The following is a 14,652-nucleotide window of genomic DNA, read 5'->3' on the forward strand; positions in this document are numbered from 1 at the left end:
CTAGGAACTGCACTTGCAGGGCGCAAGCAGTAAATACACAAGTAAACGTTTCAAAAAGCATATGACCACAGATCATTATGCTGCTGCAAGGGAAAGAACAGAGTCAATGAGAGGAAAGAGGAGGGAAAGCTCATTTATTTCACCTGAAGGGTCTCTTAAGAAATGGCATTTGAGCTGAGCCCTGAGGAGGGAGTTTCCCGTGGAAGAGTGAGGTGGTGTGGAGCGTTCCCAGGTGGAGTTGGAGGAAGGGCAAAGGTGCTGAGGTAGGAAAGTACTAGGTGCATTCAGGGAGGTGAAAAAGACCAATGCCTGGTGCTTAAAGGGAGGGAGACACAGTGAGGGATGGACTGGAGAGTTGGGGATGGAATGTACAAAGCCTCACAGGAGACATTAAGGGTTTGAATATCATTCTAAGAATAATTGAAATAGACTGATAGATTTTAAGCAGGACAGTGATATACTAAATTTCATCATTTCTAAGATGCATATTTTTTCACACTTTAATATTGGGATGCTTCTTCCAGTTGATGTGATTTGTTTAAAAATAAGCAGTATGAAATACTTGAATTTGCAGAGACTTTTTTCTTTCTCTTTTGGTGGTATATAAAGTAAACTCTTAGGTTTGATGTTATTCAATACTCTATATTTTTAAAGTGTATATTGCCCAGGGTACATTTGAAAATGGGATTAGAGGGGCAAGAGAAAACTCAGGGTGTCTTCTCAGATGTTGTTCAGACCAAGCATATTGGTAGCTCAGGCTAGAGTAGTAACAGTATTATGGAGAGAAACGAATGACTCAAGAAATGGTTTGGAAAGAGAACCTGGTACTGGATTAGAACATAGTGCTGGTTTGGATGTAGGGTAAGGAGGAAAAGGGATACTGAGGATAGATCCCTGGTTCTGAATGTAACAATTAGATATTTGGTGGCACTATTTGCTGACATGGTGAAAATTAAGCAAAAAAAAAATTTTAACATCAAAAGTATGATTTGGGTGTATTGAACTAGAGTTGCCTTTGAGATGTCCATGTGGGTGTGACAGTCAAGCAATTGGATCAAGTTAGATCTGGTGCTTGAAATGGAAGTCTGTGCTGGAGATACAAACTGGAAGTCCCCAGATATAGATGGTGTTTGAAGCTATTAGAATGGATGAGGCCATCAAGCGAGACCATGCAATGAGAAGAAAAGAAGGCCTAGGACTAAGCCCTGAAAAACACATCTAGGGGTCAAGTAAAAGAGAAAGACTGTGGAATGTGGCTAGAGGATTAAGAGAAAACCCTGGAGCATATAGGACCATGGAATCTAAGGGAAGAGCCTGCTTTAAGAAGAAGAGAGTTGTCAAGTGTGTTAAACACCACTGAGAGATCTATTAACATGACAATCAAGAAGAGTCCTTTGGATTTTACAAAATGATGACCTTATCAAGAGCCGTTTTGGTGGAGTACTATATATTAGAGCCACCCAGGAGCAAAAGAGAACTAATGGAGTAGACACAGCACATGTAGGAAAGTCTGGAAACTTGACTGTTAAAGGGGGTGAGAAATATGGTCCTAGCTGAAGGGATTTTGTGCCCTGAGGCTCTTTGTTGTTTTTAAGATGATAGCAGGAAGTGTTTGATCCTGATGGAATGATCCAGTAGACAGGGAAAGGGCAGTAGAAGATGCAGGGGCAGAGGGGCCAGCTAGGAAAGCAAATAATCTGAGAAGCCGAGTACGGATGAGCTCCAGAAGGCACATGGCATGGGCCTTGATACTGTTATCCCTGGAGAAAAACTGAAGAGGCTTTAAGCAAAGAAGTATTTGGTTGGACTATGTCAATAGGTTAATCATTCTCTCATTGTGGAGGATGGGTTTGGAGTGGCAGTGAGTGGCTGAGAGCACAAAACCCGGTAGAATGTCACTGCAGGAATTCCGATGAGAGATGAGGAGGCCCCCAGTAAGGTTGGAGAAGAGGGGAGAGATTGGAGATAGAACAAGAGAGAAAATCAGAGGAGTGCGATGCTTGTATGTGGGGAGGTGACCGAGGATGAGTCCCGTGTCTTTGGATAAGTTTGGGATTATGATGATTGTGATTTTAGGGTGGTTTTCCACTAGGTTATCTTTAATTGTGGCTGGTGAATGTATGTTATTCATGTAATGGATGATTAAAATCAGAGCAGAGTTTAAGTTTTGTTTCTCGGGAACTTCTAGCTATTCCCAGATATCATTTGGGAGGCTGCTCTGGGTAAGCTTTAAAGAATAATTCAAGTAAATCTCTTTTAAAGTAGTGAGTTTCAAGGCTGGAAAAAAAAATTGATCTCTCACTGGCCAGCCTTGTTTTCCAGAATTTGGGGCTGGAAAGTTGGATTTGAAATAACTTGCTATACATCTGTCATTTCTCAATGCTGATCTTAGGCCACTAGCTTTCAAAACATACTTGTGACCATGAAGGTCCACAGGTTTTCTCCCCAACTTCTCTGTCAGGCAACAGCATGGAAGTCAAACTCTGCACAAGGATGTCATCTTCTGCTGTTTTCTGGCTCATCCCCATTTCCCAGAACAAAGTTATTTTCCATAACAATAAGGCCCATATTCTTCAGCCTTGTTGATGTTGCCAGACCTCAGTGGACCTTTTTTAAAAGGCTCTTTCCATATCCTATTGTGTTGTCTGGACCGTCTCCAAATCCAGTTTTTAATTTCCTATTGGCTAAATTTTATTTTTTTTCTTTAGGCCTGCACTCATCTTCCGTTTAATCTTGGCTTCCCTCCTATGCTGTGAGAGAGACCTTAATCTCTTTTGGGCCCATAGCCATGCCATTTAAAAATTCCTTTGGGCAGATATTCAGCTGGTTTAACATTGTTCAGTCCCACTTCTTGGCTGGTATTTACCGTCTCCTGGTCTGCTTCTGTTCCATTCAGTAAAGAGTCCGAGGGCTGCATTTCTCCTGAAGCAGGAACCCTACATCCCTTCCAGTGTAAGCCCCCTTTCTTTGGCTCTATTCTCCTAAGAGTCTAGTGCCAAACATTTAACTAATTCCAGTTGGTCAGGAATCCTTGGGCTGAAACAGTGGGTCATTCCTTCTCATGGAGAGATCCAAAGAGCACCAATTCTGGACATGGTCCTGGGACATTCCGTGGGTTACACATCCCTGGTGCTTGATGGGTCTTTCTTTGCAAGGGTCTCCTAGAAAAGTAGCATCTTCAGGACCTACAAAACCTCAGATCTTTAGATTTCAGGTATGATGATACTTGATGTCAAGGCCTTGTTGAAGGACAAGCGGAGGTTACTTGATTAAACTGTAAGTCAGTAAGTGGTAAGTCTAGGAGTATGTGTTCTGACTTACACCTTCATAGTGGACACACTCCAGTGTACTTGATGGGCTCACAATTGGGCTAGTTCTGTTCATCCTCTCAGTTTTATAACCATGGTGGGAGGCAAGAAGATGTGGTGGATACAGCCACAAACTTAGATTCTGAAGATTGTTCCTTCATTAAGCTCTGTTCCTTTGCCAGTTGTACCACTGATTGACTGGGTAACCTTGAGGCAAGTTACTTCTCCTCTCTAGGCCTCTGTCTTCTGGTTCTTAAAATGAAGAGATTGAACTGGATAATCTTCAAAGTCTCTTTGAATTAAGATAAACCTTATCATTCATCTAAAAATGCTTTGATGGGGACTTCCCTGGTGGTCCAGTGGTTACGACTTTGCCTTCCAATGCAGGGGGTGCAGGTTTGATCCCTGGTCGGGGAACTAAGATCCCCCATGCCTTGCAGCCAAAAAACCAAAACATAAAACAGAAGCAATATTGTAACAAATTCAATAAAGACTTTAAAAATGGTCCACATCCAAAAAAATCTTTAAAAAAAAATAAATAAAAATAAAGTGCTTTGATGACAGGAAGGCTTTTTCTTCCCAACCATCCAAGAGCTGTGGGGATTTTCCTGAGTCATCCCTTATCAAAAATGACACCCCGTTCCCATCATGCGCCTCTCTAGAGAGCCCTGGCAGCAGAAGGAAGGCTCGTCAGAGAGCTCCTTCCTTCAATAGATGGATATGTCTTGCTCAGAATAAGGAAAAGGAAAAGCAAGAAAACAAAGGTAGGAGATGTTAAGAAAGTGAGAAAAAGACTCTTGTTAATTCAAAGCAAAACAAAAAACTGAAGAGCATATCTGAAAAGAAGAAAACCACATCATTTATTTGACAGAATATACCCAAATACCCCTTTTCCCCATGCACATGGACTTTTCTGCATATAACACAGAACATCTAATGGAATCATTGAGGTTTTGTTATGAATTTCATTGTTGAGGTCTTTGAACACAGTTGTAATTTCTTGGTTAGTAAATAAAGTTTACCTGACCCCAGCTCCTTTTAGAAAATCATGTTTCCTCTCCATACTTTCATGTTATTTCATAGTTCACTTTACCTAAGTGAGAATCGAAGGACATGGTACAAGGTTGGAGTTCTCCTGTTATATGTAGAATCCCTAATAACAGTCAGTAGGTTTTGAAAAACTTTTGGTTCATTGAGAAAATGGACTAAGTAAAAAGCATACGGACAAGGAAAATTGATCTACCAAGTAGGACAGTGGTTAAGACCCTCAAAGTGTGGGCCTGTTGGTCATTGACAACATTACTCCTTTAAAAATGAGCCCCTGGCAGTTCCGTTCATCCAGGACTATGCTCTATTTCTCTTTCTGACATTTAGGTTATCTTGTTATTGGAAAATTCACACCAGTAATCTGCTTTCCTTGGTCTGTGTAATTTTTTCTTGAATTCATTTCCATTGAAATGATAATATTTATATCTGCCTTGCTTAGTAAAATGTAACACAAAAACTTGCATGAGAAATCAATTTTTACAGTAGTGTATCAAATTCATCTGGGTTGTCAGCTGAGAGATCTCTGGACAGCTACTCCTGTATCACTTACCTGGTGGACAGTATGACTGGTGATAGATAATATCATGCATGGCTTTTTTTTTTTTTTTTTTTTTTTTTTTTGCTGTACGCGGGCCTCTCACTGCTGTGGCCTCTCCCGTTGCGGAGCACAGGCTCCGGACACACAGGCTCCGCGGCCATGGCTCGCGGGCCCAGCCGCTCCGCGGCATGTGGGATCTTCCGGGATCGGGGCACGAACCCGTGTCCCCTGCATCGGCAGGCGGACTCTCAACCACTGCGCCACCAGGGAAGCCCATGCATGGCTTTTACAGATGCCCAAGCAAGATTCTTTTAGTAATTTAACAGAGTCATCCTTCATTAAGCAAAAAGAAAATCTGTGATATATGAATCATTCAAAATTTAGTTTCATATTCAAAATTCAACTTCAGCAAAAATGGGGTGGCTTTTACTCATCCATTTAATGAAGTTGGCATCTTGATCAGGCTTTTATTCTAGCATAATAATAAATTTTCTTAATATTTAGCTTTATTCTTAGAGTTAATATTAGTTGTAGCAGTTCTTATAAATCTATTTATAGACAGGACTAACAATGGAAAAAAATCTCTGAGAGCTCATGCCATCAAAAAACATTCTAATGAAATGATGTTTTTTTAAATATAGGTCATTAGAGAAGTGAAGCAAACATCCTCTTATTAAGCTATTACTTCACCTCATTGTTGAAACATGAAACTGCTGAAAGTTAGAGTATATCATTTTCATAAAATATTAGTTGTTGAAGAGCTAGTCTCCAGGCATTTTATGTTATTTTTCCTATTTGTTGAAATCCAAAATATTGCTCATCTAAACTTTCTCTGTTAATCACTATTACAGTAAGTCTGAGACTGCAAGACACCCAGTAATTCATAACCGGCTCTGGATTTGTTCACCTTAAGGTCAGTTATTCAGTCCCTGAGCTGGCAATCATTAACAAGAAATCGTCATCTATAAGTGCACAAGAGTTCATAAAAAGGAAAGCAAGAGCTTTTACTTCAAGAATCTGGACTGAAAAGCCACCAGGTTTCCAGGCGCTGCTTTCCCTTCCTCCTCCTTTGCTGTCCGCTGTCCCATTTCGTAGGGAAAAAGTTGCTGGTGAGGTTTAGTTGAAGGTTCCCCACCCCCAAAAGTAGCCCTGATAAGCACGGTAATGTCTCCAAACACTCTGGGAGCACAAAGAAGGGTCCCTGAAATCTGCCACACAGGAGGTGTCTCTTGGGCTGACTAAGGGCCAGGGAGAGTTTCTGAGCAAAGCGGACAGAGGGGAGAATTTCTAGTGGAGGAAGAGATGTGCACAAAATCAGTGAGAAATTAAAGACTCCAGGGTTTTCAAAGAACTCTAGTGCATATCCTCATAGGACTGGAGCATAAATTAGGAAGGAGGTTGGCTAAGAACCATGACCAGACATGTAGCCAGAGGCCAGATGATGAAGGGGGCTCAGGGCTCGGGGCTCTGCCAGGAAGAGTGGTCTGGTGTTCTCTAGCCGCAAAGAGGTATGGAACATTCAGAGCGAGGGAATGTCCCTGGCAGGTTTGCAGTTTGGTGGAGAATGGATTAGAGGGAGGGAGACAAGACCAGAGATAAACCAATTAGGAGTATGAGGAATATCAGGAAAGATAAGAGGGTATGATTGGGGAGGGATGAGGAGTAGGAGAGAGGGAAGGATTGACAGGAAGGTTCATGGCTGGGGTGACGCGTTGGGTTCTCGGGAGAAGGGAATACAGGAGAAATGGTGAGTAAGTTCACTTACTATGAACATGTCCAATAGATATTAGATAAATGGTTCTAAAGGACAGAGGGCCAGCCCTTGAGAGAGACTGGGAGACCGTCAGTACGTTAAGTGGTAATTAAAGCATTTCTGAGTTTCTTTCCAGCCCTTAAATCCTGTGGTTCAGTGAATAACGTAATCTCTTCAACAAGTGCCCATTTCAGGAAGTCTAAAATGAGCAGTGGCCTGTGTGAAGTGACTTGATGACACAGTGCAGTTACCCTTCTCATGGTTGTGATTAGTAAATCAGTTGTGATCCCAGCCTGATGCTGACATTGAAAATCCATCAGGGCAGATTTATTGAGTGTCTTTGTGTTAGATGCTGCAAGGGAGATTCATTTTTTTAAGATGTGAAATAATTTCATTGAGTTTTTCCATTGAAATTGAGGTAAGATGAAGAGGCAAAAGAGGAAGGATAGAGGTGAGAGGGATTGCTCACGAAGGCCAGCAAGTGGGGTTTAGTAGGAAGACAGTGAATGTGGTTTTAGGCTCGGTAAGTTGGAGATGATAATAGAAGATGAAATGATCAAGAATAAGAAGGATCCTGACTGGAGACAAAGTTCTGGGGATTTGTGCCCTGTGAAGTCTGGAGAGTGTGGAAAGGGTGGAGAGCAGAGAAGAAGGGAGTGCTGAGGATGAAGCAGATCCCAGGGAGGGCTGAGCCCGGGCAGACACCACCTTCAGGCTGGAAAAGGGTGAGAGTGAGCCAGAGTGGTTAAAGGTAGAATAATACTCTCCCTGGGGTCGTGAAAAGGGAGTTCAAGGAGAAGATGTTGACCAGACATAGAGGTCTAGGGTGATGAAGATTGACTGGGAAATGATCATTGAACTTAACGATAGGTTGGCCATTGGTGTTTTTTCTCAAAGGGGTTTCGTGGGATGAAGAATTAGAAAGACAGATTGTAGGTCATTAAGGGAGGAGTAAGAGGAGGAGGAGTAATAATTATAGTAGTAATAATAGTAGGTAACATGTACACTTCCTACCTTACATGCCAGGCAATGTTCTGAGTGCTTTATACATGTTATTTTGTAAATTATCATAGTAATTCTAGAAATGTACTAATATTATTAATGTTATCAGTATTGTTAGTTTCCTTTTTACTGTTGAAGTATATTAGGAGATAAAAGCAATACATGTAGATAGTTCTTTTGATATGTTTTGCAATGATAGAAAGAATGGAAAAACATGGTTGGTGACATCATGGTAAAATGAAAGCTTTTCCAAGAGATTTTAACATGTTTGAAGGCAGTGAGGGAAGGAGCCAGGGAGGAATAATCGAAGATGCAGAAGAAGGATGAGCAGGTGGGACTAGAGGAAGAAGAGACTGGTAGGGATGGAGAAGGGGCCTCGGACACAGTTTTGAGTTGAGAAAATTAAGAAAAGTTTGTAGTCACTCATATTTTACAATTCAGAAGTGAGACAGTCTCTGAAGTTATGCTTGATAGTGTTGGACAGTTAGGAAGAGAAGTGAGAGCTGCTGAATATCATTGCATGCATCTTCTTTTTCTTCTTGAAAAATTTTTGACTTGGTGTTTAAAATTTTAGAAAGAGAAAACTCAACTTTATTAGTATGAACTCCACCAAACTAAATTCTGTCGAGTGCAATTTAACTTGTCACTTTCTTTATCGTTTGTTATCTTATTTCTTTATTTGAACATAAACGTGAAATCTTCTTCACATGTATTTGGATGCAGTAATTGCGTTTTATCTTGATTGTTTCTCCAAAAACTTGTGTTTGGGGCCTGTGTAGTCCAGAGGCAGAGAGGACAGGGAGCCTGGAGGGTGGAATGTGCAGTGTGGCCATAAACAAGGAGAACGGGAGTGATGGGGATGGGAGAATGGAGAGGAAAGGGAGTAGCTGTGAGGGTAAGGAAGAACTGTATCGAAAAGTCCATTTGTAACTTCACAATTGAGACATCACTTTTATGAGAACATTTTTATTAACAGGGGATAGAAAGCACAGGACTCCTATCATCAGGTTTATAGAGAACAAAGTGAATTCACAAGTTGGCCACTGGCTAATCAGTTGGAGCAGCACTGACATTTAGGACCTGAGTGGCTATAACTTGGTGACAGGAAATTGTTTCTTGTGACTAAAGTCTTTTTTTCTAGAATAACTGGGACTGGCTGGCTACACCGCTGAACTTATCAGATCAAATTCTCCCTCTCCCCCTCCTCCTTTCCCCCTACTCCCACCCCCCATTCCCAGCCCCCTTCGTGGGAATGCTGTTTAGACTTGACCAAGCTTATCTCTAGGGTTGAATAAATCTTTGCCCAGGCAGGCCAATGCTTTCAGCTCCCAGTTCGCCAGATAGAACGATTAGCATTTACAGCAATCAAAAAAGGTGACAATACTTTCACATATTCCCGCTGTAGGAATCTCCTCTCCTTGGAGATAAAGAGTTGAAAACATTTAGAAAACACTGACCGTGGCAACTGCAGCAGTCATTTCAGTTTGAAAACATTTCCTGAGGAAAAGTAACTGTTTTCTTTCTCATAGAACCCAATATTTTGTCTAATGAGATACGTTCATCAAACATTTTATGTATATGTAAAATGTTTTAGAAGTTCATTCTGTAGAAACATGATCATCTCATACTAATCGGGGTGTGTTGAGCACCTCTGTCTACCCATTAATAGCTGGTGTTTGTCTATGTTTTGTGTCTCATGGTCAATGTCTTTTTTGCAGATATTGATGAATGTGTAAACAACACTATTTGTGACAGTCACGGGTTTTGTGACAATACAGCTGGCTCCTTCCGCTGCCTCTGTTATCAGGGCTTTCAGGCCCCACAGGATGGGCAAGGGTGTGTGGGTGAGTTTTTAGATTTTTTTCTCCCGACATGTTTCATATCTCTCAATCGAAAAGAAATCAAAGTCATCAACCACAGGAGAGATGGAAGCAAGATAATTGGGCAGAATTACATCATAATTTGATCTTGTCGTACGGTTTGGAGATGTGCAAAAAGATCCTGTGGCTTCTGAAATGGTTAGGGACATTCAGAAATAGAGAAGCATAACTTTGGATTTAAATGTATATTAAAAAGAGCATCTGTTTAAACTCTTAGCTGGGTATGTGGAACGCTTCAGTCCCTCCTGCACAGGAAATAGAGTCTGGTGTGTGGTGGAGCTTGTCTGTCTTCAAAATGCACCTCCCTTAGGCAAGTGCATTTAAGGAAAAGTGTTGGCATGGGTTTCTGTTTCCAGGAATGACACCCGTAAAATGATGCTTTGGATTGTGCAAGCATATTTCTTCAATCTGTTCTGGGATTGTCGGAGCTGGAAGGAATCTTGAATATCATCAGATGTCCTAGAATGTGGTCCAGCACATGCTCACATAAAAGAAGATACTTTATAGTTCATGTTCTGATCAGCCATGATTTCTTTAAGTGAAATTCATTATGAAACGTTTGCAATTAGAGCAGTTAAATGGGAAGGAGGGTATTCATTTCATAACTTCACCGATAGCAAGGCTTTTTCCTTATTCTTAATTAAGGAGGAAACCTCTGGTCGTTACATGGCAGATGACACTTGACGAGGAGTCAGTAACTTTTTAGTTTGGAAATTTGCAATTAAAGCACCAATTCATTTCCCATCCAGATTAAACTGGAAAAACAAAATCTAGAAATTGAACAATAAAAGCACTTGAATAGTAACTGCCTTTAAGCTAACACTGTCGTTAACACTTGTTCCAATTCCTGCTGTAGTCTCCTTTGCACTAAAATACAAGTGGTAAAAACCATCTGCTATTCACTAGATATTTTGACTTAATACGTTGTGTGGTCTGGCCCCCACTTAACCTTCTCAGCCTCACCACCTGCTTCCTCCCCATTTACGTTCCTGCAGCATAAAACTGCTTATGGTTGTTCACGTAACTGGGAAGTTATTAGGCTGTTGTTTGCTCCTTCTGCTGGGAATATCCTCGTGGCCTCCCCTTCCCTGAGCCTAGATCCATCCCACGTGTTCCTAAAGCCGGCAGTTAGATGCCATCTCCTCCCAGATACCATCCCTGCCCCACTTCTCACTCCAGCTGAGCTGTGATCCCTTCTCCTGCTTCTGGAAAACCTTGAACAAATTCTATTATAGTACTTACAAGCTTTTTTGCAATAATTTAATCATGTATGTACCGCCTGCAGCTGCCTTTTCCAAGGCAGTAAGCTCCGTGTGATTGAGAATTTTGTGTGTCTCTCTCTCCTTGCTGGGCCTAATGTTTGGCCTGTTGTAGGTGCTCAGTAAATGTTAACTGTTACCTAATGAGGTATCAGATGTCAAACCACTGACTCCACATAGCTCCTGGGCCCCTGGTTAATGTTCATTTCTAACCAGTCAGAGGAGCACACCGAACCCATGTTGATGCTTCATTTTGACCCATAAAATACCACCCTTATAGAAGGAATATTTGTTATGTTAATGAACCCAACAAATATCGTTATATTTGTCTGTTTCTTCTCTCTTTGAAAAATATTAACTGAACACCTCTTATATGTACCTCACCACTCTGGGTGTTCTATAGAGTTTAAGAGATGAATCAGCCCTCTGGGAGCAGCCTTTGGCCACACTTTTCCCTCTGCTTGGACCCTGGCTGCCCCCTCTTCTTACCTGCGCATCCTTCAGGTAGAGCTTGGCTCCTCTGTCACTTCCCTAACCCACCCCTGCACTTAAGGTCCACTGTTCCATGCTGTCATCGTGCTCTGTACTTTTCATTCCCAGCCCTTCTCCTGGCCTGTATGATTATCTGATTAATCTCCCTGACTTGACAATAAGCTCCCTGAAGGCAGGAGTTGGGCCTGCCTGACTCATCATTGTCTCCCCAATCTGACCCATAGAAGTAAACTAGAAAATATTTTTTGATTGGATGTACAGTCTGGTAGGAGAGATTTCAATAGCCTTGGAAATATTACAAGTTAGAAAGTAGAAAATTCCATTTGACAGTTACCTAAAATTGATAAATGCAAACTGGCAAATTTCTAAAGTCAATTTTTCTGTTCTAAATTATGACTGTCCAGGTTGATTAAATATACCAACTGTCTGCTTTACTTTGTCATAATATCTTTTCATAAGCAAAACTCAGCTCATTGGATTTATATCTGTTTATATACAAAGTGAAATGGAAAACCGAGGTAATTATCCAAATAAGTCAAGAGACATAAACTTTTTGTCCAATTAACTGGGAATAGCAGGTGAAAATTGTATTTTTTTTCCTGAATGATTTGGATAATTGCTCAAATTTTTAACTTTGTATAAACCATCTCAGAGTGTGCTCATGAAAACTGATGTTTGTACATGTTTAATCATGTTTAATGCATAAAATACATGAGCATTTCAGATGCCAAGTCAGGTACTTTGTTTAACTGGACACCCATTAATAAAATTTCTTCAGAGGAGAATGGGTAAAAAGTAGTATTGGGCAAGGGCAAACACAAAATTAGCCTTTCTTTATGGCCATGTACTTAAATAAAATGGACTTATCTGTGAGTTTTTAGTGTTTTAATTAAGTATATTTAAGTACAAAAGAAAAATATCTGGCAAAATAGAAATTACACTGTGGAACACCAACAGAATTTTTAAAGGCATCGTGAAATCACTGAGGAGTTACTGGACCAGTTTGTTTCCCATGAATGATTAATGTAGCCCAGTGACTACTTACAGGGGTTGTTCCTTCATTTCTCAAAGGGATACACAACCTGAATTCTGGTTGTTAAGTTATGGACATTTTGGCTGCTAGGAAACTATAGTTTTAGACATTTGAGTAGATGTAAAACAATTTCTAAAAATGCACTTAAAGAATTCTGCAGTTTCTGAAGTGCCAGTGCTGCTAAGTTTCCTTGAATTAAAACCGAGAGAGAAGTGTCATATTATTTAAAACTTCATTATGTCAAAAAGTCAGGGAAGAGAAAATTCAACAGTGTACATACGATGCTTGCAGTACAATTCCGAGTTGTTCCTTAAAGCCAGGATTGGAGTTTGAAAACTTTGCTTTGTGATTTCACGGTCCTTTCACACAAACCAAAGCTTTCAGCCCTGCCTCTGGGAGCCCCTTCCCCCAAATAGCTGAAGGGTTTGATTGCTCCCAGGGGGTCACCTTGTTTCCAGCAAACACCACTAGTCTTGGCACAGCTGGTAAAACAAAGAGCTGTCAGGAGTGAGGAACACGTCTGACTTGATCTGTGCTCCCTTTTCCAGATGTGAACGAATGTGAGCTGCTCAGTGGCGTGTGTGGTGAAGCCTTCTGTGAAAATGTAGAAGGGTCCTTCCTGTGTGTGTGCGTTGATGAAAACCAGGAGTACAGCCCGATGACTGGGCAGTGCCGCTCCCGGGCCTCGGCAGGTAAGTGACACTGTGTCGGGACGGAGGGCTTCTCTCAGGCACCTGTACCTACACAGGTTTGGGCCAAACACTCTGGGAGTGAGGAAGAAATAACCAAATATTTTGGCGCCATGCTGTTTCTGGAAGCTTCCATGCTCTTTCCGAGCCTGCCTTATCAGTGGAATTGGGATGTGGGTGATGACTGTTGCAGCTACATGGCCTCTAATGTGCTTTCCAGCCCGGAGACGCCATGGGTAGGGTGAAGGATCCAAAATGATGAGCACATTGGCTGGGAATTGCCTAAAACTCAGAACCGTCAGCCCAGGGTTTAATATGGCAACATCTCATTAAGTTGCATAATTCTTCTTTCTTGGCCCTTGGAGAAACGTATTTTGACACTTCTCTAAATTGAAAGCAACATAAAGGCCCCTCAGGATCTACAAAGACTTCCTTCCACTTGGAATTCTTAAGGTGTTTTTTATTTTTTCCCCCCAGAATTTGGCCTCGAGAGTGGCCATGATTGTGTTTGTTGAAAATTTGATTGAGGCTGTGTCATCATGGCACATATTGAAATGGAGAGCTGATACTTTTCCAGATAAATCATCAACTTCCAGATCACCATTTCAGTTTACGCCATGTGGCTAAAGCATGGTTGTATTTTGAGGGAAGCAGGAGACTAAATGGTCCTTTGAGACCCAAATAAAATGAAACATAGACTGTGTTACTATCTTGCTCAATCCCGGTTGATTTTATCTATGCTTCTAAGAAAGCTTTCGCTCTTCCTCAATAGGGTACACTTGTTCTGTGTGAGACAATTATCTTTGCAAGCAGTAGGGAATAAAATATAACACTATTTTCATCCACACACATTTTCTTCTCAATGATTAAATATAGAAAGGTGATGGGTGCAGAATTAAATGTACGGACAGTAATTCAAAAACACTATGACGGGAAAGAGAGTGTTTCTGGAGGGAAGGATTGCTCTTCCTTCAGTGACCACCCCTGCAACTCATGAGCCATAAAGAAAAGACTTTTCATTTTAGCTCTACTTGTAATGGAAAAAAACCAAAAATCAAAAACCTGGCTGGTCAATAACAGGACTGGTGAAGTAACGGCCTTTTTCTTATTTGGCTTTGGTTCTATAGAGTAGCGCCTTCCCCATAGTATTATTTTGACTGGAAGAATTCACATATAATATTGTAGAGTCATTGTCATCTATATGAAGGTTAGGTAGTCATGATAGATGCATGTTGTACAATGTCAGGTGAAAAAAAAGATACTCCAGTGATCACAATCTGTGGAGGGAGGGAAGGAAAGAAGATGTAAAAAGATAATTATTAGAATTAATGGAAATTTTAGTTTTTTCCTTTATTTTCCAAACTTTTTGTAATACTTTAAACTGGAATGACCAGGGTTCTGGTCTTCTATTTTCCAGTTATGTAAGCATTCAACATCTATGAGTTTCAATTTTCTCGCCTATAAAAGAAAGGTTATATTTACCTCACAGAGTTTTATGCTTTTTTTTAAATTATATACATAAAAGCCATTTGTTAATAACTAAGTACTATATGAAGTATTAAAATGAATTATTAAAATTCAAACACATAAGGGTTATCTATATCTCTTCCTTTTGTGATCTCTTCTGAGATGGTGGGTTTTTTAAACTATA

General features: G+C 40.7%; 1 protein-coding gene across 5 annotated transcripts in view; it reads left to right on the forward strand.

Moving 5' to 3' along the window:
* The window catches only part of LTBP1 (latent transforming growth factor beta binding protein 1), a 430,385-nt gene that overhangs the window by 368,288 nt on the left and 47,445 nt on the right, over window positions 1–14,652 (forward strand). For all 5 annotated transcript variants that reach the window (XM_060117483.1, XM_060117484.1, XM_060117485.1 and 2 more), the window contains 2 exons: window positions 9,367–9,492; window positions 12,861–13,004. In XM_060117483.1, coding sequence (XP_059973466.1) covers window positions 9,367–9,492; window positions 12,861–13,004 — 270 coding nt within the window. The remainder of the gene's footprint in view (window positions 1–9,366; window positions 9,493–12,860; window positions 13,005–14,652) is intronic.

The sequence above is a fragment of the Mesoplodon densirostris genome, chromosome 14, assembly GCF_025265405.1.
Source record: "Mesoplodon densirostris isolate mMesDen1 chromosome 14, mMesDen1 primary haplotype, whole genome shotgun sequence".
Taxonomy (NCBI): Eukaryota; Metazoa; Chordata; class Mammalia; order Artiodactyla; family Ziphiidae; genus Mesoplodon; species Mesoplodon densirostris.